This window comes from Hyla sarda, chromosome 8 (genome assembly GCF_029499605.1).
Source record: "Hyla sarda isolate aHylSar1 chromosome 8, aHylSar1.hap1, whole genome shotgun sequence".
Classification (NCBI taxonomy): domain Eukaryota; kingdom Metazoa; phylum Chordata; class Amphibia; order Anura; family Hylidae; genus Hyla; species Hyla sarda.
In genome coordinates this window covers 226,033,564-226,058,563 of record NC_079196.1, presented here as the reverse complement: position 1 = coordinate 226,058,563, position 25,000 = coordinate 226,033,564, and the positions used below count along the sequence as shown (strand labels likewise).

The window sequence follows — 25,000 nt, the reverse complement described above, 5'->3', positions numbered from 1 at the left end:
GCTAAGGCACTTTAAAGGCAGAGCCCCTCCACAGACGAGAGGCCCTGCCAGCACCCAGCCCCTCCACAGACGAGAGGCCCTGCCAGCACCCAGCCCCTCCACAGACAAGAGGCCCTGCCAGCACCCAGCCCCTCCACAGACGAGAGGCCCTGCCAGCACCCAGCCCCTCCACAGACGAGAGGCCCTGCCAGCACCCAGCCCCTCCACAGACAAGAGGCCCTGCCAGCACCCAGCCCCTCCACAGACGAGAGGCCCTGCCAGCACCCAGCCTCTCGTACTCCAGAGAACCCACCTTCACCAGGTCTCCGAGAATGTTCCTAACCACCGCATCCACAGGGAGGATTTTATGCTGAACAGGGATCCTCACAACCTTCTTAGGGAGTATATCCCTGGTCCTCAGAGCTCCTGCACTTCAGATTGTCCCTCACACACAGTTTCCCATGGAAGCAGTGCCAAGTCAAGTCCCAAAGCTTCAAGGGGATCCTGATAGAATTCAAAAGCCCTAAACCCACCTCCAGATCCCGACTTGGGCAGTCCTTGAGCGCCAATGGTCTCTGGAAATGAGAAGACAGAACCATCTTGTCAAGGAATTTCCTCGACAGAGTCCTAATCTCCCCCATCCCCAGACCCCACCGACGAATAACCTTCAGAACCGGGGTAGTGTAAGCCGGGAGATGCCCAAGTGGTGTGCGAAGATCCTTCACTTGCCCTCCTGTCTCCCATTCCTGGAGTTACATCCTGTATTATAACCCAGAGCAGCACTCACTGTTCTGAAGACTTCTGTGTTGAGGGTGTGATGAGGGCAGATGGAATTACCCTAGGGGCAGATAGCATTAACCCCTTGTGTTTGTGACGCCAGGGTGTGGTTTATCCTCTACACTACCCAAAGGTATACCGCTGGATCCTGGTCTAGGCACGGGGGCAAATAATGACTCCGATGCCAAGTTATGGAACAACGGCAGCTTTACTGAGTCAGACAGGTGTAACAGTATATACAGCTTGGCTAGGCCCACAGAGGTGACCAGTGACCTCAAAGACCCCGGGGCTCGCTGGGGCTTGTAGTGGACTTGGACAATTTGATGCAGGGCCACGCTGACTTGACTGGGACTGACTAGTCAGACTTCATCCCGTTTGTAGCTTACCAGGTTATGACTTGACCTGTTGGGTAGTGGCTGCATGGTAGACTTAGGCCTCCTCAGGACACCAGACACTCACTTAGGACCCGACCTCACTGTAACTCAGCTAAGCAGGAAAAGAGACCGAGCTAGCTCCACCCAGGGTTTATATGGGGGAGACTCTGGAGGGGTCCCATAGGCACTTAAGATTGTACATAAAACACAGGTACAAGGGGAGGGGGGGGAAGGGGTCACACAATGGAGTCTGCCTGACAGGGCAGCAAGGGTACAGGGGGTACAGGCTCCTGTACTGGGCCACCACACTTCAGAGCTGAAATCTTCCACTACACTTCTATGGGTTGTCCATCCACAAGTTTTCTAACTCTTTCCAATGTTGACCAGCAGAATTCTGCATACAACACAGTGGGGGATTTATCAGTAGTGTTGGGGGCTTAGCATTTCTCATGTTGTTTTGCTCCTTACTGTATAAAACCCTTCACCCTTATTAACCCCTTAGGGCTATTTTCTCAGCAAATTTTCATTTTTGTATTTTAGTTTTTTCCTCCTTCCCTTCTACAAATCAGACCGCTTTCAATTTTGCACCTACAGACCCATATAAGGGCTTGTTTTTTGCGTCACCAATTGTACTTTGTAATGACATCACTTATTTTAGAATATAACCATAATATAACCTGCGGCAAAACCAAAAAATATATATTTTTGGGGTGAAACAAAAAAAGAAACACCATTTTGTAAATTTTGGGGGCCCCCATTTCCACACAGTGCATTTTTCAGTAATAATGACACCTTATCTTTATTCTGTAGGTCCATATGGTTACAAGGATACCCTACTTATATAGGTTTTATTTTATTTTAACACTTAAAAAATTATAAACTACATGCACCAAAATTAGTATGTTTAAAATTGGCATCTTCTGACCCCTATAACTATTTTTATTTTTCCGTGTACAGGGCGGTATGAGGGCTAATTTTTTGCGCCGTCTTTATCGGTACCATTTTTGTTTTGAAGGGACTTTTTGATCGTTTTTTATTAATATTTTTATGGTATATGAAGTGACCAAAAATGCCCAATTTTGGACTTTTGGTATTTTTGGACTATTGGTATTTTTTTTACGTGTACGCCATCAACCGTTCGGTTTAGCTAACATTATATTTTAATAGTTCGGACATTTAGGCATGCGGCGGTACCACATATGATTATTTTTATTCTTTATTACATTATTTTATTTTTAAAAAGGGGGGTGATTGAAACTTTTAATAGGGAAAGGGTTAATGAACTTTTATTGCATTTTTTTTAAACACTTTTTACTATTTTTTTTAGCCCCCATAGGGGGCTACAACATGTAATCTTCTGATTTCATACACTGTTCAATGTTATGCCATTGCACAGCATTGATCAGTGTAACCGGAGCTCTGCTGCTCTTGACTGCTGTGCAGGCATGGAGCAATAGATCGCCGATCGACAACGGAGAGGCAGGTGAGGACCCTCCCGTCGTCCGGTAAGCTGATCGGGACATCGCGATTTTGTCGCGATAGTCCCGATCAGCTCCACTGAGCTGCCGGGATTCTTTTACTTTCACTTTAGATGCCGCAATCAACTTTGATTGCAGTGTCTAAAGGGTTAATGCCGGGCATTAGACGTGGGTCCTGGCTGCCTGTAGCAACCGTGACCCACGTGGTTTAACCCGTTCTCAGCCGGTGAGAACGGTTTAAACCAGTTATACTGGACCAGGGTGTACAGGTACGCCCTGAGTCCTTAAGGATCGGGGATGCAGGGTGTATGCATACACCCTGCGTCCCCAAGAGGTTAAAGGGGTACTCCAGTGGAAGACTTTGTTTTGTTTTTTTCATATCAACTGGTGCCAGAAAGTTAAACAGATTTGTAAATTACTTCTATTAAAAAAATCATAATCCTTCCAGTACTTATCAGCTGCTGTATGCTCCACGGGAAGTTGAGTAGTTCTTTTCATTCTGACCATAGTGCTCTCTGCTGACACCTCTGTCCATGTCAGGAACTGTCCGGAGCAGGAGAGGTTTGCTATAGGGATTTTCTCCTACTCTGGACAATTCCTGACATGGACAGAGGTGTCAGCAGAGAGCACTGTGGTCAGACTGGAAAGAACTACACAACTTCCTGTGGAGCATACAGCAACTGATAAGTACTGGAAGGATTAAGATGTTTTAATAGACGTAATTTACAAATCAGTTTAACTTTCTGGCACCAGTAGATATGATTTTTTTTTCTTCCCACTGGAGTACCCCTTTAATGTGTCTCATGTTAGACAGAATTGTCACATTTTGCCACATTGTACTCAAATCTCTCACATACATCACATGGTTCATTTTTACCTCACAACGTATACGCTGGGATACGGGAAAGATGGCGGCTCCTGTCACTCATGTGGAGATTCCAGAAACACACCAGAGGCCATAGAAACTCTTTATAAAAGATTCCTAGAGACACATTTTACACAGGAGGATGAACCCAGGTGCACTACTGTCTCCAGCAACCAACATATGACCCCCATCTCCACACAGCCATAGCAAGCAGAGGCAACCATGGCAACCAAGGGGAAGCCATCTTAGAATTCATCCTGTGGTAATGAGGAAGATGGAGGAATGGCTGGCCATAAAAAGAAAAAGATTTTTATACGTATATATTTCTGATTATGATGGCCGCTGGTGCTAGGACCACATGGGCATTGCCCGACCCAATAGATGGCAATGTATTCCACATCTGCAGTGTGAATGGTGCAGCGTTACTTACAGACACACTTGGGGATCCTGTCGCTCCATTTGGGGGTCCCGGTGTCTCGGTTGTAACAGGTCAGGATTTCGCTTCCTTCCAGCGTGTATCCCTCGTTGCAGGAATAGTGGACGTGGGATCCGATGGGGAAGCGTGGGTCAAACGCTCTGCGGACACCGTTGGCGATCTCCCCGGGGTCAGCGCAGTTCAGGACTATAGAGAGAAGGAGATATTGTCATCACCCAGGCGTAATGATGTATAGTGGTGAATAGAGAGGGGCTCCGGCTCCTTCTAGGGCCCCATGATGGCTCGGCACACTCGACGGCTCCGCACAGGACGCACCCTGGTGATCGATCACTCACTCTTTTCACAGGTCGGGGGGGCGTTGCTCCACGACAGGTCCCATTGACAGGTGAGGATGTCTGATCCGATGATGTCATAGCCAGGTTCACACTGATAGGTCACAACCGTGCCACGGATGAGGTCGGGGTGTGAAGACGTCTTCCACCCGGACTGTATTTCGGGCAGAGCCGAGCATGTGTCGTTCCGTGGCACCTCTAGGGGGAAGAGGAAATATCTGGAACTATCTGGATATCTAACATGGACCACGAGGCCTGAAGAACCTCCGTACTGTCACTTATATCCACAGCAGTGTTTTCCAACCACGGTGCCTCCAGCTGTTGCAAAACTACAACTCACAGCATGCCTGGACAGCCTTTGGCTGTCCAGGCATGCTGGGAGTTGCAGTTTTGCAACAGCTGGAGGCACATTGGTTGAAAAACACTGTCCTTTATATAAACATAGGTGCTGGGCCTGACCTCCCGGAGAGGGAGCGTGTAGTGTCCCATACTTTAGTCCACATAGAGTATGTGACTCCAGGGTAATTACTACGAAAAAACCCTGTTTGGTCGGATCTTATAGTTATGGCAGTGTTTCCCAACTAGTTTTCATGCTGGGAGTTGTAGTTTTCCTACAGTTGGAGGCCCCTCTGGTTGGGAAACACTGTTATAAAGGATGTAAACACTACATCCCCCCCCCCCCCCCATTGAGCTACAGCAGGAGCACATAGGGGGACTTACAATTGTAGTAAGACCAGTGGTCACTCTCTCTACCTTTGAAGTGTATGATGAATCCCTGGCTCAGGCTAAACACAGGGTCATTGGGGTCCGACTGGAACTGCAGGGTGACATCATTGGCCGAGGAGAAGAGGTTAAACCGCTGGTGAACACCCATGTACTGTCCTAGGACCCGCGCTGTGAGGTCATCACCGTCATAGACCGTCAGGGCATCGCTACGGCGGATGTTCAGTCTGCAGGACACAGAGGAGAAATAAGGTGGTGGTGTCATAACTGGATGGACAGTATGGACGCCGGAGATGTATGAAGCATATATATGGAGGAGACCACTGAAGTGGTGTCACTGCTGTATAATGTCTGTATTATTTATGTGTCATGTCTATATTATATGTATTATGTCTATATATTGTGTATGTATTATGTCTATATTATGTGTATTATGTCTATATATTGTGTATGTATTATGTCTATATTATGTGTATTATGTCTATATATTGTGTATGTATTATGTCTATATTATGTGTATTATGTCTATATATTGTGTATGTATCATATCTATATATTGTGTGTGTATTATGTCTATATATTGTATATGTATCATGTCTATATTATTTATGTATCATGTCTATGTATTGTATATGTATCATGTCTATATTATTTATGTATCATGTCTATATATTGTATATGTTTCATGTCTATATATTGTGTGTGTATTATGTCTATATATTGTGTATGTATCATGTCTATATTATTTATGTATCATGTCTATATATTGTGTATGTATCATGTCTATATTATTTATGTATCATGTCTATATATTGTGTATGTATTATGTATATCAGTGTGTGTATCATGTCTATATTATTTATGTATCATGTCTATATATTGTGTATGTATCATATCTATAGTGTGTGTATCATGTCTATATATTGTGTATTATATGTTTAGTGTGTGTATCATGTCTATATATTGTGTATATATTATGTCTTTAGTGTGTATCATGTCTGTATCACCGTATCTAACCTTTGTGCACATGACACTACAGACTACTCACATCTCTATCTCCAGCAGCACCCGCCGGTCCTCCTGTACATGGATGCCCCACACACAATCCTGACCCTTTGCATAATTCTGTGGCCAATCAGGAGACAGGATCACCCCGGCCGGTTCAGAGATCTCTCCTCCACACAGAGCTATAAGAGGAGAGGAGAGAGGAGAGGAGAGAGGAGACGTCATACTGTACTGTAACACCACAACAACAGCGGGGTACCGGATGATAACACTTGGGGTACAGGATGATAACACTCGGGGTACAGGATGATAACACTCGGGGTACAGGATGATAATACTTGGGGTACAGGATGATAACACTCGGGGTACAGGATGATAACACTTGGGGTACAGGATGATAACACTTGGGGTACAGGATGATAACACTCGGGGTACAGGATGATAAAACTTGGGGTACAGGATGATAACACTCGGGGTACAGGATGATAAAACTTGGGGTACAGGATGATAACACTTGGGGTACCGGATGATAACACTTGGGGTACAGGATGATAACACTTGGGGTACAGGATGATGACACTTGGGGTACAGGATGATGACACTTGGGGTACAGGATGATAACACTTGGGGTACAGGATGATAACACTTGGGGTACAGGATAATGACACTTGGGGTACAGGATGATAACACTTGGGGTACAGGATAATGACACTTGGGGTACAGGATGATGACACTTGGGGTACAGGATGATAACACTTGGGGTACAGGATGATAACACTTGGGGTACAGGATGATAACACTTGGGGTACAGGATAATAACATTCGAGGTACAGGATAATAACATTCGGGGTACAGGATGATGACACTCGGGGTACAGGATAATAACATTCGGGGTACAGGATGATGACACTCGGGGTACAGGATGATAACACTTGGGGTACAGGATGATAACACTTGGGGTACAGGATGATGACACTTGGGGTACCGGATAATTAGCGCCCCCTAATGACAGGACAGATCATTACACCCCTTCATTTGAAGCCTCAGCTCTCAGACATCTCGTGGTTGTTCTTTCCCTTCTATCGGTTTCTTGGATCTCATCTCCTCCAGTCATACAGGGGTTAATCAGGAGCCCTACATTAGTTGCCATGGCAACTGGAAATTGCTAAGAAACTTCTAAGAAGCGCAGTCCCGCCCTGGCGCCTCGCACACCGTGAAGTACGTGAGAACCGTCATGTGATCATCCCGCTCCCCCACAAAGTGTCCTACATCCAGGAGGATAGTCACGGATTTTGGGCGCCTACCCACTGCCCCCTCCCCCATCCTTCTGAGTCAGGTGGTCCTGACAGCTGAGAAGACATCTAGAAGTGATGGCAAATCAATGAGACATCACTAAAGTCCCCAGCAGAGGGCGCCATCCCTCTCCTGCACAGTGGTAGTGCCCTGTGCTATGGAGCCTTATATACAGTAAATCCTCATTGTACTGCTTCTCTGACACTATGTGCACACTGTATAGCAGTGGTCTTAAACTGTGGCCCTCCAGATGTTGCAAAACGTCAACTCCCAGCATGCCCGGACAGCCAAACACCTGTCTACCTCCTCCAGAGGATCTACACTGATCATGAAAGGTAAATCAAGGCTTCCCTTTTGCAAATCTTCAACTCTCAGCATGCCCGGACAGCCAAACAGCTGTCTACCTCCTCCAGAGGATCTACACTGATCATGAAAGGTAAATCAAGGCTTCCCTTTTGCAAAACGTCAACTCCCAGCATGCCCGGACAGCCAAACACCTGTCTACCTCCTCCAGAGGATCTACACTGATCATGAAAGGTAAATCAAGGCTTCCCTTTTGCAAATCTCCAACTCTGAGCATGCCCGGACAGCCAAACACCTGTCTACCTCCTCCAAAGGATCTACACGGATCATGAAAGGTAAATCAAGGCTTCCCTTTTGCAAATCTTCAACTCCCTGCATGCCTGGACAGCCAAACACCTGTCTACCTCTTCCAGAGGATCTAAACTAATCATGAAAGGTAAATCAAGGCTTCCCTTTGGCAAATCTTCAACTACCTGCATGCCCGGACAGCCAAACACCTGTCTACCTCCTCCAGAGGATCTACACTGATCATGAAAGGTAAATCAAGGCTTCCCTTTTGCAAAACTTAAACTCCCAGCATGCCCGGACAGCCGTTGGCTGTCCGGGCATGCTGGGAGTTGAAGTTTTGCAACATCTGGAGGGCCCCAGTTTGAAACCACTGCTGTATAGCAATATACAAGCACAGTATGGCACTAAATAGACACTCTATGTACCACCTATAGGTTGAACACAGTTTGGGTCTATCGGACCATGCTGACATATTTGGGCAATGCGGCACCAGTTATCTGGGCTTTCTACAGAACTATTTATCTGGGAAGAATACAACACTGCTTATCTGGACACTGTACAGTTGTTGTTTTTTTTTATCTCAGAACTGCACAGAACCATTTATCTGGGGATTGTATATAACTATTTATCTGGGCACTGTATATAACTATTTATCTGGGGACTGTATATAACTATTTATCTCGACACTGTATATAACTATTTATCTGGGCACTGTATATAACTATTTATCTCGACACTGTATATAACTATTTATCTGGGCACTGTATATAACTATTTATCTCGACACTGTATATAACTATTTATCTCGACACTGTATATAACTATTTATCTGGGCACTGTATATAACTATTTATCTGGGCACTGTATATAACTATTTATCTGGGGACTGTATATAACTATCTGGGCACTGTATATAACTATTTATCTGGGGACTGTATATAACTATTTATCTGGGCACTGTATATAACTATTTATCTGGGCACTGTATATAACTATTTATCTGGGGACTGTATATAACTATTTATCTGGGGACTGTATATAACTATTTATCTGGGGACTTTATATAACTATTTATCTGGGCACTGTTTATAACTATTTATCTGGGGACTTTATTTAACTATTTATCTGGGCACTGTATATAACTATATCTGGACACTGTATATAACTTTACCCGGGGACTGTATATAACTATTTATCTGGGGACTTTATATAACTATTTATCAGGGGACTGTATATAACCATTTATCTTGACACTGTATATAACTATTTATCTGGATACTGTATATAACTATTTATCTGGATACTGTATATAACTATTTATCTCGACACTGTATATAACTATTTATCTGGGCACTGTATATAACTATTTATCTGGGCACTGTATATAACTATTTATCTGGGGACTGTATATAACTATTTATCTGGGCACTGTATATAACTATTTATCTGGGGACTGTATATAACTATTTATCTGGGCACTGTATATAACTATTTATCTGGGCACTGTATATAACTATTTATCTGGGGACTGTATATAACTATTTATCTGGGGACTGTATATAACTATTTATCTGGGGACTTTATATAACTATTTATCTGGGCACTGTTTATAACTATTTATCTGGGGACTTTATTTAACTATTTATCTGGGCACTGTATATAACTATATCTGGACACTGTATATAACTTTACCCGGGGACTGTATATAACTATTTATCTGGGGACTTTATATAACTATTTATCAGGGGACTGTATATAACCATTTATCTTGACACTGTATATAACTATTTATCTGGATACTGTATATAACTATTTATCAGGACACTTTCTGCAGCAATGTTTATCTGGGCACTGTACTGCACAATCTGCGAACTGTATGGCACTATTTATCTGGGGACTGTATATAAATATTTATCTGGGCACTGTATATAACTATTTATCTGGGGACTGTATATAACTATTTATCTGGGGACTGTATATAACTATTTATCTGGATACTGTATATAACTAATTATCTGGGGACTGTATATAACTATTTATCTGGACACTTTCTGCTGAAAAGTTTATCTGGGCACTGTACTGCACAATCTGGGAACTGTATGGCACTATTTATCTGGGTACTATATGACACTGTATTTTCGTACTGTACAGCATGTAACGTATAATTTAACTGGGTACTGTATAGAGCTATTTATCTGGGCACTGAATAGCACTATTTATTTCGGAGCTATTGTTACGCCGAGCGCTCCGGGTCCCCGCTCCTCCCCGGAGCGCTCGCTTCACTCTCCCCGCTGCAGCGCTCCGGTCAGATCCACTGACCCGGGGCGCTGCGATTCCGCTGCCAGCCGGGATGCGATTCGCGATGCGGGTAGCGCCCGCTCGCGATGCGCACCCCGGCTCCTGTACCTGACTCGCTCTCCCTCGGTCCTGTCCCGGCGCGCGCGGCCCCGCTCCCTAGGGCGCGCGCGCGCCGGGTCTTTGCGATTTAAAGGGCCACTGCGCCGCTGATTGGCGCAGTGATTCCAATTAGTGTCTTCACCTGTGCACTTCCCTATATCACCTCACTTCCCCTGCACTTCCCTGCCGGATCTTGTTGCCATTGTGCCAGTGAAAGCGTTCCTTGTGTGTTCCTAGCCTGTGTTCCAGACCTCCTGCCGTTGCCCCTGACTACGATCCTTGCTGCCTGCCCCGACCTTCTGCTACGTCCGACCTTGCTTCTGTCTACTCCCTTGTACCGCGCCTATCTTCAGCAGCCAGAGAGGTTGAGCCATTGCTAGTGGATACGACCTGGTCACTACCGCCGCAGCAAGACCATCCCGCTTTGCGGCGGGCTCTGGTGAAAACCAGTAGTGGCTTAGAACCGATCCACTAGCACGGTCCACGCCAATCCCTCTCTGGCACAGAGGATCCACTACCTGCCAGCCGGCATCGTGACAGTAGATCCGGCCATGGATCCCGCTGAAGTTCCTCTGCCAGTTGTCGCTGACCTCACCACGGTGGTCGCCCAGCAGTCACAACAGATAGCGCAACAAGGCCAACAGCTGTCTCAACTGACCGTTATGCTACAACAGTTACTACCACAGCTTCAGCAATCATCTCCTCCACCGGCTCCTGCACCTCCTCCGCAGCGAGTGGCCGCTCCTGGTCTACGCCTATCCTTGCCGGATAAATTTGATGGGGACTCTAAGTTTTGCCGTGGCTTTCTTTCCCAATGTTCCCTGCATCTGGAGATGATGTCGGACCTGTTTCCCACTGAAAGGTCTAAGGTGGCTTTCGTAGTCAGCCTTCTGTCTGGAAAAGCCCTGTCTTGGGCCACACCGCTCTGGGACCGCAATGACCCCGTCACTGCCTCTGTACACTCCTTCTTCTCGGAAATCCGAAGTGTCTTTGAGGAACCTGCCCAAGCCTCTTCTGCTGAGACTGCCCTGTTGAACCTGGTCCAGGGTAATTCTTCCGTTGGCGAGTATGCCGTACAATTCCGTACTCTTGCTTCAGAATTATCCTGGAATAATGAGGCCCTCTGCGCGACCTTTAAAAAAGGCCTATCCAGCAACATTAAAGATGTTCTGGCCGCACGAGAAATTCCTGCTAATCTACATGAACTTATTCACCTAGCCACTCGCATTGACATGCGTTTTTCCGAAAGGCGTCAGGAACTCCGCCAAGATATGGACTCTGTTCGCACGAGGCGTTTCTTCTCCTCGGCTCCTCTCTCCTCTGGTCCCCTGCAATCTGTTCCTGTGCCTCCCGCCGTGGAGGCTATGCAGGTCGACCGGTCTCGCCTGACACCTCAAGAGAGGACACGACGCCGTATGGAGAACCTCTGCCTGTACTGTGCTAGTACCGAACACTTCCTGAGGGATTGTCCTATCCGTCCTCCCCGCCTGGAAAGACGTACGCTGACTCCGCACAAAGGTGAGACAGTCCTTGATGTCTACTCTGCTTCTCCACGTCTTACTGTGCCTGTGCGGATATCTGCCTCTGCCTTCTCCTTCTCTACTGTGGCCTTCTTGGACTCTGGATCTGCAGGAAATTTTATTTTGGCCTCTCTCGTCAACAAGTTCAACATCCCAGTGACCAGTCTCGCCAGACCCCTTTACATCAATTGTGTAAACAATGAAAGATTGGACTGTACCATACGTTTCCGCACGGAGCCCCTTCTTATGAGCATCGGATCTCATCACGAGAGGATTGAACTTTTGGTCCTCCCCAATTGCACCTCGGAAATTCTCCTTGGACTTCCCTGGCTTCAACTTCATTCCCCAACCCTGGATTGGTCCACTGGGGAGATCAAGAGTTGGGGGTCCTCTTGTTCCAAGAACTGTCTAAAACCGGTTCCCAGTAACCCTTGCCGTAACTCTGTGGTTCCTCCAGTAACCGGTCTCCCTAAGGCCTATATGGACTTCGCGGATGTTTTCTGCAAAAAACAAGCTGAGACTCTACCTCCTCACAGGCCTTATGATTGTCCTATCGACCTCCTCCCGGGCACTACTCCACCCCGGGGCAGAATTTATCCTCTCTCTGCCCCAGAGACTCTTGCCATGTCTGAATACGTCCAGGAGAATCTAAAAAAGGGCTTTATCCGTAAATCCTCCTCTCCTGCCGGAGCCGGATTTTTCTTTGTGTCCAAAAAAGATGGCTCCCTACGTCCTTGCATTGACTACCGCGGTCTTAATAAAATCACGGTTAAGAACCGCTACCCCTTACCCCTCATCTCTGAACTCTTTGATCGCCTCCAAGGTGCCCACATCTTTACTAAATTGGACTTAAGAGGCGCCTATAACCTCATCCGCATCAGAGAGGGGGATGAGTGGAAAACGGCATTTAACACCAGAGATGGACACTTTGAGTATCTGGTCATGCCCTTTGGCCTGTGCAACGCCCCTGCCGTCTTCCAAGACTTTGTTAATGAAATTTTTCGTGATCTGTTATACTCCTGTGTTGTTGTATATCTGGACGATATCCTAATTTTTTCTGCCAATCTAGAAGAACACCGCCAGCATGTCCGTATGGTTCTTCAGAGACTTCGTGACAATCAACTCTATGCCAAAATTGAGAAATGTCTGTTTGAATGCCAATCTCTTCCTTTTCTAGGATATTTGGTCTCTGGCCAGGGACTACAGATGGATCCAGACAAACTCTCTGCCGTCTTAGATTGGCCACGCCCCTCCGGACTCCGTGCTATCCAACGCTTTTTGGGGTTCGCCAATTATTACAGGCAATTTATTCCACATTTTTCTACCGTTGTGGCTCCTATCGTGGCTTTAACCAAAAAAAATGCTGATCCCAAGTCTTGGCCTCCTCAAGCAGAAGACGCCTTTAAACGACTCAAGTCTGCCTTTTCTTCGGCTCCCGTGCTCTCCAGACCTGACCCTTCCAAACCCTTCCTATTGGAGGTTGATGCCTCCTCAGTGGGAGCTGGAGCTGTTCTTCTACAAAAAAATTCTTCCGGGCATGCTGTCACTTGTGGTTTTTTCTCTAGGACCTTCTCTCCAGCGGAGAGGAACTACTCCATCGGGGATCGAGAGCTTCTAGCCATTAAATTAGCACTTGAGGAATGGAGGCATCTGCTGGAGGGATCAAGTTTTCCTGTTATTATCTACACCGACCACAAGAACCTCTCCTACCTCCAGTCTGCCCAACGGCTGAATCCTCGCCAGGCCCGGTGGTCTCTGTTCTTTGCCCGATTTAATTTTGAGATTCACTTTCGTCCTGCCGATAAGAACATTAGGGCCGATGCTCTCTCTCGTTCCTCGGATGCCTCAGAAGTTGAACTCTCTCCGCAACACATCATTCCACCTGACTGCCTGATCTCCACTTCTCCTGCCTCCATCAGGCAAACTCCTCCAGGAAAGACCTTTGTTTCTCCACGCCGACGCCTCGGAATCCTCAAATGGGGTCACTCCTCCCATCTCGCAGGTCATGCGGGCATCAAGAAATCTGTGCAACTCATCTCCCGCTTCTATTGGTGGCCGACTCTGGAGACGGATGTTGTGGACTTTGTGCGAGCCTGCACTATCTGTGCCCGGGATAAGACTCCTCGCCAGAAGCCCGCTGGTTTTCTTCATCCCCTGCCTGTCCCCGAACAGCCTTGGTCTCTGATTGGTATGGATTTTATTACTGATTTACCCCCTTCCCGTGGCAACACTGTTATTTGGGTGGTCGTTGATCGATTCTCCAAAATGGCACATTTCATCCCTCTTCCTGGTCTTCCTTCTGCGCCTCAGTTGGCTAAACAATTTTTTGTACACATTTTTCGTCTTCACGGGTTGCCTACGCAGATTGTCTCGGATAGAGGCGTCCAATTCGTGTCTAAATTCTGGAGGGCTCTCTGTAAACAACTCAAGATTAAATTAAATTTTTCTTCTGCATATCATCCCCAGTCCAATGGACAAGTAGAAAGAATTAACCAGATCTTGGGTGATTATTTGCGACATTTTGTTTCCTCCCGCCAGGATGACTGGGCAGATCTCCTTCCATGGGCCGAATTCTCGTATAACTTCAGGGTCTCTGAATCTTCCTCCAAATCCCCATTTTTCGTGGTGTACGGCCGTCACCCTCTTCCCCCCCTCCCTACCCCCTTGCCCTCTGGTCTGCCCGCTGTGGATGAAATTTCTCGTGACCTTTCCATCATATGGAGAGAGACCCAAAATTCTCTCTTACAGGCTTCATCACGCATGAAGAAGTTCGCGGATAAGAAAAGAAGAGCTCCTCCCGTTTTTTCCCCTGGAGACAAGGTATGGCTCTCCGCTAAATATGTCCGCTTCCGTGTCCCTAGCTACAAGTTGGGACCACGCTATCTTGGTCCTTTCAAAATTTTGTGTCAAATTAATCCTGTCTCTTATAAACTTCTTCTTCCTCCTTCTCTTCGTATCCCTAATGCCTTTCACGTCTCTCTTCTCAAACCACTCATCCTCAACCGTTTTTCTCCCAAATCTGTTCCTCCCACTCCTGTTTCCGGCTCCTCGGACATCTTCTCTGTCAAAGAGATCTTAGCTTCCAAAAAGGTCAGAGGGAAAACTTTTTTTTTAGTGGACTGGGAGGGTTGTGGTCCTGAAGAGAGATCCTGGGAACCTGAGGACAACATCCTAGACAAAAGTCTGCTCCTCAGGTTCTCAGGCTCTAAGAAGAGGGGGAGACCCAAGGGGGGGGGTACTGTTACGCCGAGCGCTCCGGGTCCCCGCTCCTCCCCGGAGCGCTCGCTTCACTCTCCCCGCTGCAGCGCTCCGGTCAGATCCACTGACCCGGGGCGCTGCGATTCCGCTGCCAGCCGGGATGCGATTCGCGATGCGGGTAGCGCCCGCTCGCGATGCGCACCCCGGCTCCCGTACCTGACTCGCTCTCCCTCGGTCCTGTCCCGGCGCGCGCGGCCCCGCTCCCTAGGGCGCGCGCGCGCCGGGTCTTTGCGATTTAAAGGGCCACTGCGCCGCTGATTGGCGCAGTGATTCCAATTAGTGTCTTCACCTGTGCACTTCCCTATATCACCTCACTTCCCCTGCACTTCCTTGCCGGATCTTGTTGCCATTGTGCCAGTGAAAGCGTTCCTTGTGTGTTCCTAGCCTGTGTTCCAGACCTCCTGCCGTTGCCCCTGACTACGATCCTTGCTGCCTGCCCCGACCTTCTGCTACGTCCGACCTTGCTTCTGTCTACTCCCTTGTACCGCGCCTATCTTCAGCAGTCAGAGAGGTTGAGCCGTTGCTAGTGGATACGACCTGGTCACTACCGCCGCAGCAAGACCATCCCGCTTTGCGGCGGGCTCTGGTGAAAACCAGTAGTGGCTTAGAACCGATCCACTAGCACGGTCCACGCCAATCCCTCTCTGGCACAGAGGATCCACTACCTGCCAGCCGGCATCGTGACAGTTATACTGCACCATTATTCTGTACGCTATATGGCATTATTTATCTGGGCACCATAAACCAACAACAGCATTATTTAACTGGGCACTGTATTGCACTATTTATTTGGACACTATATTGCATAATTTACCTGTACACTATAAGGCATTATTTATCTGGGCACTGTAAACCATCTATATAATTATTTATCTGGGCACTGTCAGGCACAATTTATCTGGGCACTATATTGCACCATTTATCTGGACATTATATATCATTATTTATCTGGGCAATGTAAAGCATCTATAATTTTTTTTACTTGGGCACTGTATGGCACTATTTATTTGGCCACTATACCGCACAATTTATCTGGACTATATAAGACATTATTTATCTGGGCCATGTAAACCGTCTATAGCATTATTTATCTGGGCACTGTAAACCATCTATATAATTATTAATCTGCGCACTGTAAGGCACAATTTATCTGGGCACTATATTGCACCATTTATCTGGACATTATATATCATTATTTATCTGGGCAATGTAAAGCATCTATCATTTTTTTACTTGGCACTATTTATTTGGCCACTATACCGCACAATTTATCTGGACAATATATGACATTATTTATCTGGGCCATGTAAACCGTCTATAGCATTATTTATCTGGGCTCTGTATTGCACCATTTATCTGGACTCTATATGGCCTTATTTATTTGGGCAATGTAAACCATCAATAGTATTATTTTTCGGGGCACTGTAAGGCACTATTTATCTTGGCGGTATATATTTTACTATTTATCGTGACCCTATATAGCACTTATTTATCAGGGCACGGTATGTCACTATCTATCTGGGCACTATACAGGATTGTAAGGAACTACGGAAATAAACATGGACTTTGGTAGGATAGGCTGAAAAGGCTGCAAAGAATCCTTCTTTCCCGGAATCTTGGGAGTAAGCTTATGACAGAAGGACGATTCTACAGGGATTTCATCTTTGTATATGGAACATATTTTGGACAATGTCTCCCATAAGACGGAGATCTGTCTCATATGGGGGTTGTATAATGGTTTATTATCAGGATTAAAGGGGTACTCCGATGGAAAACATTTTTTTTTTATCAACTGGTGCCAGAAAGTTAAACACATTTGTAAATTACTTCTATTTAAAATCATAATCATTCCAGTACTTATTAGCTGCTGTGTGCTCCAGAAAAAGTTGTGTAGTTCTTTCCTCTCTGACCACAGTGCTCTCTGCTGACACCTCTGTCTGTGTCAGGAACTGTCCGGAGTACCAGCAAATCCCCATAGCAAACCTATTCTGCTCTGCACAGTACCTGATATGGACAGAGGTGTCAGCAGAGAGCACTGTGGTCAGACAGAAATTCAAAAAGAAAATAACTTCCTGGGGAGCATACAGCAGCTGATAAGTACTGGAAGGATTAAAATGTTTTAATAGAAGTAATTTACAAACAAAGTTGATTAAAAAAAAAAAAAAAATCCCCTTTAAGCCTACAGAGTAAAAAGGGAAGTCTCTTACCTTTGCACACGGGCTCGCTCTCATTCCAGTGAGGGTCTGTAGGATCCACACACTCTATGACCGGGGGTCCTTGTTCCAGCATGTACCCCGCATTACAGGAAAACGAGACCAGAGTCCCCGGGGAGAAGAGGGGGTCTGTGGTGCTGAAGTTACCATGAGCCAGGAATGGTTCATAACATCGAGTCTCAGAGAACACTGCAGGAAAAGAAAGCGATAGAAGGGAAATTACAAGACCACTAGGGGGCACTCATCACCTAATACGATAAATTACACCACGTCTGCAGAGAGCATTTTTGGTAAATCTCCTGTTTGGATTACTCTCAGGCTGCCGAGATTGCCCGGGAGTTTAAAACATCCTGTCACTGGACCAATGTTGTGGGAAAGTATGATTTATAAAGGACCTGTGGCCAACCAAACTAATGTGAGATTTTTTATTTAAAGGGATACTCCGCTGCTCAGCATTTGGAACAAACTGTTCCAAACACTGGAGCCAATGCCGGGAGCTCGTGATGTCATAGCCCTGCCCCCTCATGATGTCACGCCCCGCCCCTTTAATGCAAGTCTATGGGAGGGGGCATATCAGCTGTCTCTGGAACTGAGTAGAAGAGGTTTGCTATGGGGATTTGCATCTAAACTGGGCGGTTCCCAGAGACAGGTTTCATCAGAGAGAATTTAGACAGAAAAGAACAACTCAACTTCAGCAGCTCATAAGTACTGAAATGATTAAGATTTTTTAATAGAAGCAATTTACAAATCGGTTTAAATTTCTGGAGCCAGTTGATATATAAAAAAAACTGTTTTTTCCTGGATAACCCGTTTAAAATATATACACTGTTCAAAAAAACAAAGTGAACACTAAGATAACACATCCTATGTTACGCCGAGCGCTCCGGGTCCCCGCTCCTCCCCGGAGCGCTCGCTACACTTCCCTCACTGCAGCGCCCCGGTCGGTTCCACGGACCCGGGGCGCTGCGTTACTACCTCCGGCCGGGATGCGATTCGCGATGCGGGTAGCGCCCGCTCGCGATGCGCACCCCGGCTCCCGTACCTTACTCGCTCCCCGTCAGTTCTGTCCCGGCGCGCGCGGCCCCGCTCCCTAGGGCGCGCGCGCGCCGGGTCTTTGCGATTTAAAGGGCCACTGCACCGCTGATTGGTGCAGTGGTTCCAATTAGTGTTTACACCTGTGCACTTCCCTATATCACCTCACTTCCCCTTCACTCCCTCGCCGGATCTTGTTGCCCTAGTGCCAGTGAAAGCGTTCCTTGTGTGTTCCTTGCCTGTGATTCCAGACCTTCTGCCGTTGCCCCTGACTACGATCCTTGCTGCCTGCCCCGACCTTCTGCTACGTCCGACCTTGCTTCTGTCTACTCCCTTGTACCGCGCCTATCTTCAGCAGCCAGAGAGGTTGAGCCGTTGCTAGGGGATACGACCTGGTCACTACCGCCGCAGCAAGACCATCCCGCTTTGCGGCGGGCTCTGGTGAAAACCAGTAGTGACTTAGAACCGATCCTCTAGCACGGTCCACGCCAATCCCTCTCTGGCACAGAGGATCCACTACCTGCCAGCCGGCATCGTGACAGTAGATCCGGCCATGGATCCCGCTGAAGTTCCTCTGCCAGTTGTCGCTGACCTCACCACGGTGGTCGCCCAGCAGTCACAACAGATTGCGCAACAAGGCCAACAGCTGTCTCAACTGACTGTTATGCTACAACAGTTACTACCACAGCTCCAGCAATCATCTCCTCCGCCAGCTCCTGTACCTCCTCCGCAGCGAGTGGCCGCTTCTGGAATACGACTATCCTTGCCGGATAAATTTGATGGGGACTCTAAGTTTTGCCGTGGCTTTCTTTCCCAATGTTCATTACACTTGGAGATGATGTCGGACCAGTTCCCCACTGAAAGGTCTAAGGTGGCTTTCGTAGTCAGCCTGCTGTCTGGAAAAGCCCTGGCTTGGGCCACACCGCTCTGGGACCGCAATGACCCCGTCACTGCCTCTGTACACTCCTTCTTCTCGGAAATTCGAAGTGTCTTTGAGGAACCTGCCCGAGCCTCTTCTGCTGAGACTGCCCTGTTGAACCTGGTCCAGGGTAATTCTTCCGTTGGCGAGTATGCCGTACAGTTCCGTACCCTTGCTTCAGAATTATCCTGGAATAATGAGGCACTCTGCGCGACCTTTAAAAAAGGCCTATCCAGCAACATTAAAGATGTTCTGGCCGCACGAGAAATCCCTGCTAACCTACATGAACTCATCCATCTTGCCACTCGCATTGACATGCGTTTTTCCGAACGGCGTCAGGAGCTCCGCCAGGATATGGACTCTGTTCGCACGAGGCGTTTCTTCTCCCCGGCTCCTCTCTCCTCTGGTCCCCTGCAATCTGTTCCTGTGCCTCCCGCCGTGGAGGCTATGCAGGTCGACCGGTCTCGCCTGACACCCCAAGAGAGGACACGACGCCGCATGGAGAATCTCTGCCTGTACTGTGCTAGTACCGAACACTTCCTGAAGGATTGTCCTATCCGTCCTCCCCGCCTGGAAAGACGTCCGCTGACTCCGCACAAAGGTGAGACAGTCCTTGATGTCTACTCTGCTTCTCCACGTCTTACTGTGCCTGTGCGGATGTCTGCCTCTGCCTTCTCCTTCTCTGCTGTGGCCTTCCTGGACTCTGGATCTGCAGGAAATTTCATCTTAGCCTCTCTCGTCAACAGGTTCAACATCCCGGTGACCAGTCTCGCCAGACCCCTCTACATCAATTGTGTAAACAATGAAAGATTGGACTGTACTATACGTTTCCGCACGGAGCCCCTTCTAATGTGCATCGGATCTCATCACGAGAGGATTGAACTGTTGGTCCTCCCCAATTGCACTTCTGAAATCCTTCTTGGACTTCCCTGGCTTCAACTCCATTCCCCAATCCTGGATTGGTCCACTGGGGAGATCAAGAGTTGGGGGCCCTCTTGTTCCAAGGACTGCTTAAAACCGGTTCCCAGTAAACCTTGCCGTGTCCCTGTGCTTCCTCATGTAACCGGTCTCCCTAAGGCCTATATGGACTTTGCGGACGTTTTTTGCAAAAAACAAGCTGAGACTCTACCTCCTCACAGGCCTTATGATTGTCCCATTGACCTCCTCCCGGGCACTACTCCACCCCGGGGCAGAATCTATCCTCTGTCCGTCCCAGAGACTCTTGCCATGTCTGAATACGTCCAAGAAAATTTAAAAAAGGGCTTTATCCGTAAATCCTCCTCTCCTGCCGGAGCCGGATTTTTCTTTGTGTCCAAAAAAGATGGCTCTCTACGTCCTTGCATTGACTACCGCGGTCTTAATAAAATCACGGTTAAGAACCGCTACCCCCTACCCCTCATCTCTGAACTCTTTGATCGTCTCCAAGGTGCCCATATTTTTACCAAACTGGACTTAAGAGGTGCTTATAATCTCATCCGCATCAGAGAGGGGGATGAATGGAAAACGGCATTTAACACCAGAGATGGACACTTTGAGTATCTGGTCATGCCCTTTGGTCTATGCAACGCCCCTGCCGTCTTCCAAGACTTTGTTAATGAAATTTTTCGTGATCTACTATACTCCTGTGTTGTTGTATATCTGGACGATATCCTGATTTTTTCTGCCAATCTTGAAGAACACCGCCAGCATGTCCGTATGGTTCTTCAGAGACTTCGTGATAATCAACTCTATGCCAAAATAGAGAAATGTCTGTTTGAATGCCAATCTCTTCCTTTTCTAGGATACTTGGTCTCTGGCCAGGGACTACAAATGGACCCAGATAAACTCTCTGCCGTCTTAGATTGGCCACGCCCCTCCGGACTCCGTGCCATCCAACGTTTTTTGGGGTTCGCCAATTATTACAGGCAATTTATTCCACATTTTTCTACCATTGTGGCTCCTATTGTGGCTTTAACAAAAAAAAATGCCGATCCCAAGTCTTGGCCTCCTCAAGCGGAAGACGCCTTTAAACGACTCAAGTCTGCCTTTTCTTCGGCTCCCGTGCTCTCCAGACCTGACCCATCTAAACCCTTCCTATTGGAGGTTGATGCCTCCTCAGTGGGAGCTGGAGCTGTCCTTCTACAAAAAAACTCTTCCGGGCATGCTGTTACTTGTGGTTTTTTTTCCAAGACCTTCTCTCCGGCGGAGAGGAACTACTCCATCGGGGATCGAGAGCTTCTAGCCATTAAATTAGCACTTGAGGAATGGAGGCATCTGCTGGAGGGATCAAGATTTCCAGTTATTATTTACACCGATCACAAGAACCTCTCCTACCTCCAGTCTGCCCAACGGCTGAATCCTCGTCAGGCCAGGTGGTCTCTGTTCTTTGCCCGATTTAATTTTGAAATTCACTTTCGGCCTGCTGATAAAAACATTAGGGCCGATGCTCTCTCTCGTTCCTCAGATGCCTCTGAAATTGAACTCTCTCCTCAACACATCATTCCTCCTGACTGCCTGATTTCCACTTCTCCAGCCTCCATCAGGCAAACTCCTCCAGGAAAGACCTTTGTTTCTCCACGCCAACGCCTTGGGATCCTCAAATGGGGTCACTCCTCCCATCTCGCAGGTCATGCGGGCATCAAGAAATCTGTGCAACTCATCTCTCGCTTCTATTGGTGGCCGACTCTAGAGACTGATGTGGTGGACTTTGTGCGAGCCTGCACTATCTGTGCCCGGGATAAGACTCCTCGCCAGAAGCCCGCGGGTTTTCTTCTTCCTCTACCTGTCCCCGAACAACCTTGGTCTCTGATTGGTATGGATTTTATTACTGACTTACCCCCATCCCATGGCAACACTGTTATTTGGGTGGTCGTTGATCGATTCTCCAAAATGGCACATTTCATCCCTCTTCCTGGTCTTCCTTCAGCGCCTCAGTTGGCTAAACAATTTTTTGTACACATTTTTCGTCTTCACGGGTTGCCTACACAGATCGTCTCGGATAGAGGCGTCCAATTTGTGTCTAAATTCTGGAGGGCTCTCTGTAAACAACTCAAGATTAAATTAAATTTTTCTTCTGCATACCATCCTCAATCCAATGGACAAGTAGAGAGAATTAACCAGATCTTGGGTGACTATTTACGACATTTTGTTTCCTCCCGCCAGGATGACTGGGCAGATCTTCTACCTTGGGCCGAATTCTCGTATAATTTCAGAATCTCTGAATCTTCCTCCAAATCTCCGTTTTTCGTGGTGTACGGCCGTCACCCTCTTCCCCCCCTCCCTACCCCCTTGCCCTCTGGTCTGCCCGCTGTGGATGAAATTTCTCGTGATCTTTCCACCATATGGAAAGAGACCCAAAATTCTCTCTTACAGGCTTCTTCTCGCATGAAGAGATTCGCAGATAAGAAAAGAAGAGCTCCTCCCATTTTTTCCCCTGGAGACAAGGTATGGCTCTCCGCTAAATATGTCCGTTTCCGTGTCCCGAGCTATAAGTTGGGACCACGCTATCTTGGTCCTTTTAAAGTTTTGTGTCAAATTAATCCTGTCTCTTACAAACTTCTTCTTCCTCCTTCTCTTCGTATCCCTAATGCCTTTCACGTCTCTCTTCTTAAACCTCTCATCCTCAACCGTTTTTCTCCTAAATCTGTTCCTCCCACTCCTGTTTCCGGCTCCTCGGACATCTTCTCTGTCAAAGAGATTTTGGCCTCTAAAAAGGTCAGGGGAAGAACTTTTTTTTTAGTGGATTGGGAGGGTTGTGGTCCAGAAGAGAGGTCCTGGGAACCTGAGGACAATATCCTGGACAAAAGTCTGATCCTCAGGTTCTCAGGCCCCAAGAAGAGGGGGAGACCCAAGGGGGGGGGTACTGTTACGCCGAGCGCTCCGGGTCCCCGCTCCTCCCCGGAGCGCTCGCTACACTTCCCTCACTGCAGCGCCCCGGTCGGTTCCACGGACCCGGGGCGCTGCGTTACTACCTCCGGCCGGGATGCGATTCGCGATGCGGGTAGCGCCCGCTCGCGATGCGCACCCCGGCTCCCGTACCTTACTCGCTCCCCGTCAGTTCTGTCCCGGCGCGCGCGGCCCCGCTCCCTAGGGCGCGCGCGCGCCGGGTCTTTGCGATTTAAAGGGCCACTGCACCGCTGATTGGTGCAGTGGTTCCAATTAGTGTTTACACCTGTGCACTTCCCTATATCACCTCACTTCCCCTTCACTCCCTCGCCGGATCTTGTTGCCCTAGTGCCAGTGAAAGCGTTCCTTGTGTGTTCCTTGCCTGTGATTCCAGACCTTCTGCCGTTGCCCCTGACTACGATCCTTGCTGCCTGCCCCGACCTTCTGCTACGTCCGACCTTGCTTCTGTCTACTCCCTTGTACCGCGCCTATCTTCAGCAGCCAGAGAGGTTGAGCCGTTGCTAGGGGATACGACCTGGTCACTACCGCCGCAGCAAGACCATCCCGCTTTGCGGCGGGCTCTGGTGAAAACCAGTAGTGACTTAGAACCGATCCTCTAGCACGGTCCACGCCAATCCCTCTCTGGCACAGAGGATCCACTACCTGCCAGCCGGCATCGTGACATCCTAGATCTGAATGAGTGAACTAATCGTATGAAATCCTTTCCTCTTTACATAGTTGAATGCGCTGACAACAAAATCACACAAAAATTATCAATGGAAATCAAATGTATTAACCCATGGAGGTCTGGATATGGAGTCACACTCAAAATCAAAGTGGAAAACCCCACTACAGGCTGATCCAACTTTATGTAATGTCCTTAATACAAGTCCCAATGAGGCTCAGTAGTGTGTGTGGCCTCCACGTGCCCGTATGACCTCCCTACAACGCCTGGGCATGATCCTGATGAGGTGGAGGATGGTCTCCTGAGGGATGTCCTCCCAGACCTGGACTAAAGCATCCGCCAACTCCTGGACAGTCTGCGGTGGATGGAGCGAGACGTCCCAGATGTGCTCAATCGGATTCAGGGGAACGGGCGGCCAGTCCATAGCATCAATGCCTTCCTCTTGTAGGAACTGCTGACACACTCCAGCCACATGAGGTCTAGCATTGTCTTGTATTAGGAGGAACCCAACCGCACCAGCATATGGTCTCACAAGGGGTCTGAGGATCTCATCTCGGTACCTAATAGCAGGCTACCTCTGGCAAGCACATGGAGGCCCCCCAAAGAAATGCCACCCCACACTGTTACTGACCCACCGCCAAACCGGTCATGCTGGAGGATGTTTCAGACACCAGAACGTTCTCCACGGCGTCTCCAAACTCTGTCACGTCTGTCACATGTGCTCAGTGTGAACCTGCTTTCATCTGTGAAGAGCACAGGGCCCCAGTGGTGAATTTGCCAATCTTGGTGTTCTCTGGCAAATGCCAAATGTCCTGCACGTGTTGAGCTGTAAGCACAACCCCCACCTGTGGATGTCGGGCCCTCATACCACCCTCTTGGAGTCTGTTTCTGACCGTTTGAGTGGACACATGCACATTTGTGTCCTGCTGGAGGTCATTTTGCAGGGCTCTGGCAGTGCTCCTCCTGCTCCTCCTTGTATAAAGGTGGAGGTAGCGGTCCTGCTGCTGGGTTGTTGCCCTCCTACAGCCTCCTCCACGTCTCCTGATGTACTGGTCTGTCTCCTGGTAGCGCCTCCATGCTCTGGACACTACGCTGACAGACACAGCAAACCTTCTAGCCACAGCTCGCATTGATGTGCCATCCTGGATGAGCTGCACTACCTGAGCCACTTGTGTGGGTTGTAGACTCCGTCTCATGCTACCACTAGAGTGAAAGCACCGCCAGCATTCAAAAGTGACCAAAACATCAGCCAGGAAGCA

At 47.9% G+C, this 25,000-nt stretch overlaps 1 protein-coding gene across 5 annotated transcripts in view; it reads right to left on the bottom strand.

The window, feature by feature from the left end:
- SEZ6L2 (seizure related 6 homolog like 2) overlaps window positions 1–25,000 on the bottom strand; it is a 199,031-nt gene that overhangs the window by 18,685 nt on the left and 155,346 nt on the right. For all 5 annotated transcript variants that reach the window (XM_056535082.1, XM_056535084.1, XM_056535083.1 and 2 more), the window contains 5 exons: window positions 17,236–17,430; window positions 6,013–6,151; window positions 4,995–5,191; window positions 4,245–4,439; window positions 3,904–4,095 (listed from right to left, as the gene is read on the bottom strand). In XM_056535082.1, coding sequence (XP_056391057.1) covers window positions 3,904–4,095; window positions 4,245–4,439; window positions 4,995–5,191; window positions 6,013–6,151; window positions 17,236–17,430 — 918 coding nt within the window. The remainder of the gene's footprint in view (window positions 1–3,903; window positions 4,096–4,244; window positions 4,440–4,994; window positions 5,192–6,012; window positions 6,152–17,235; window positions 17,431–25,000) is intronic.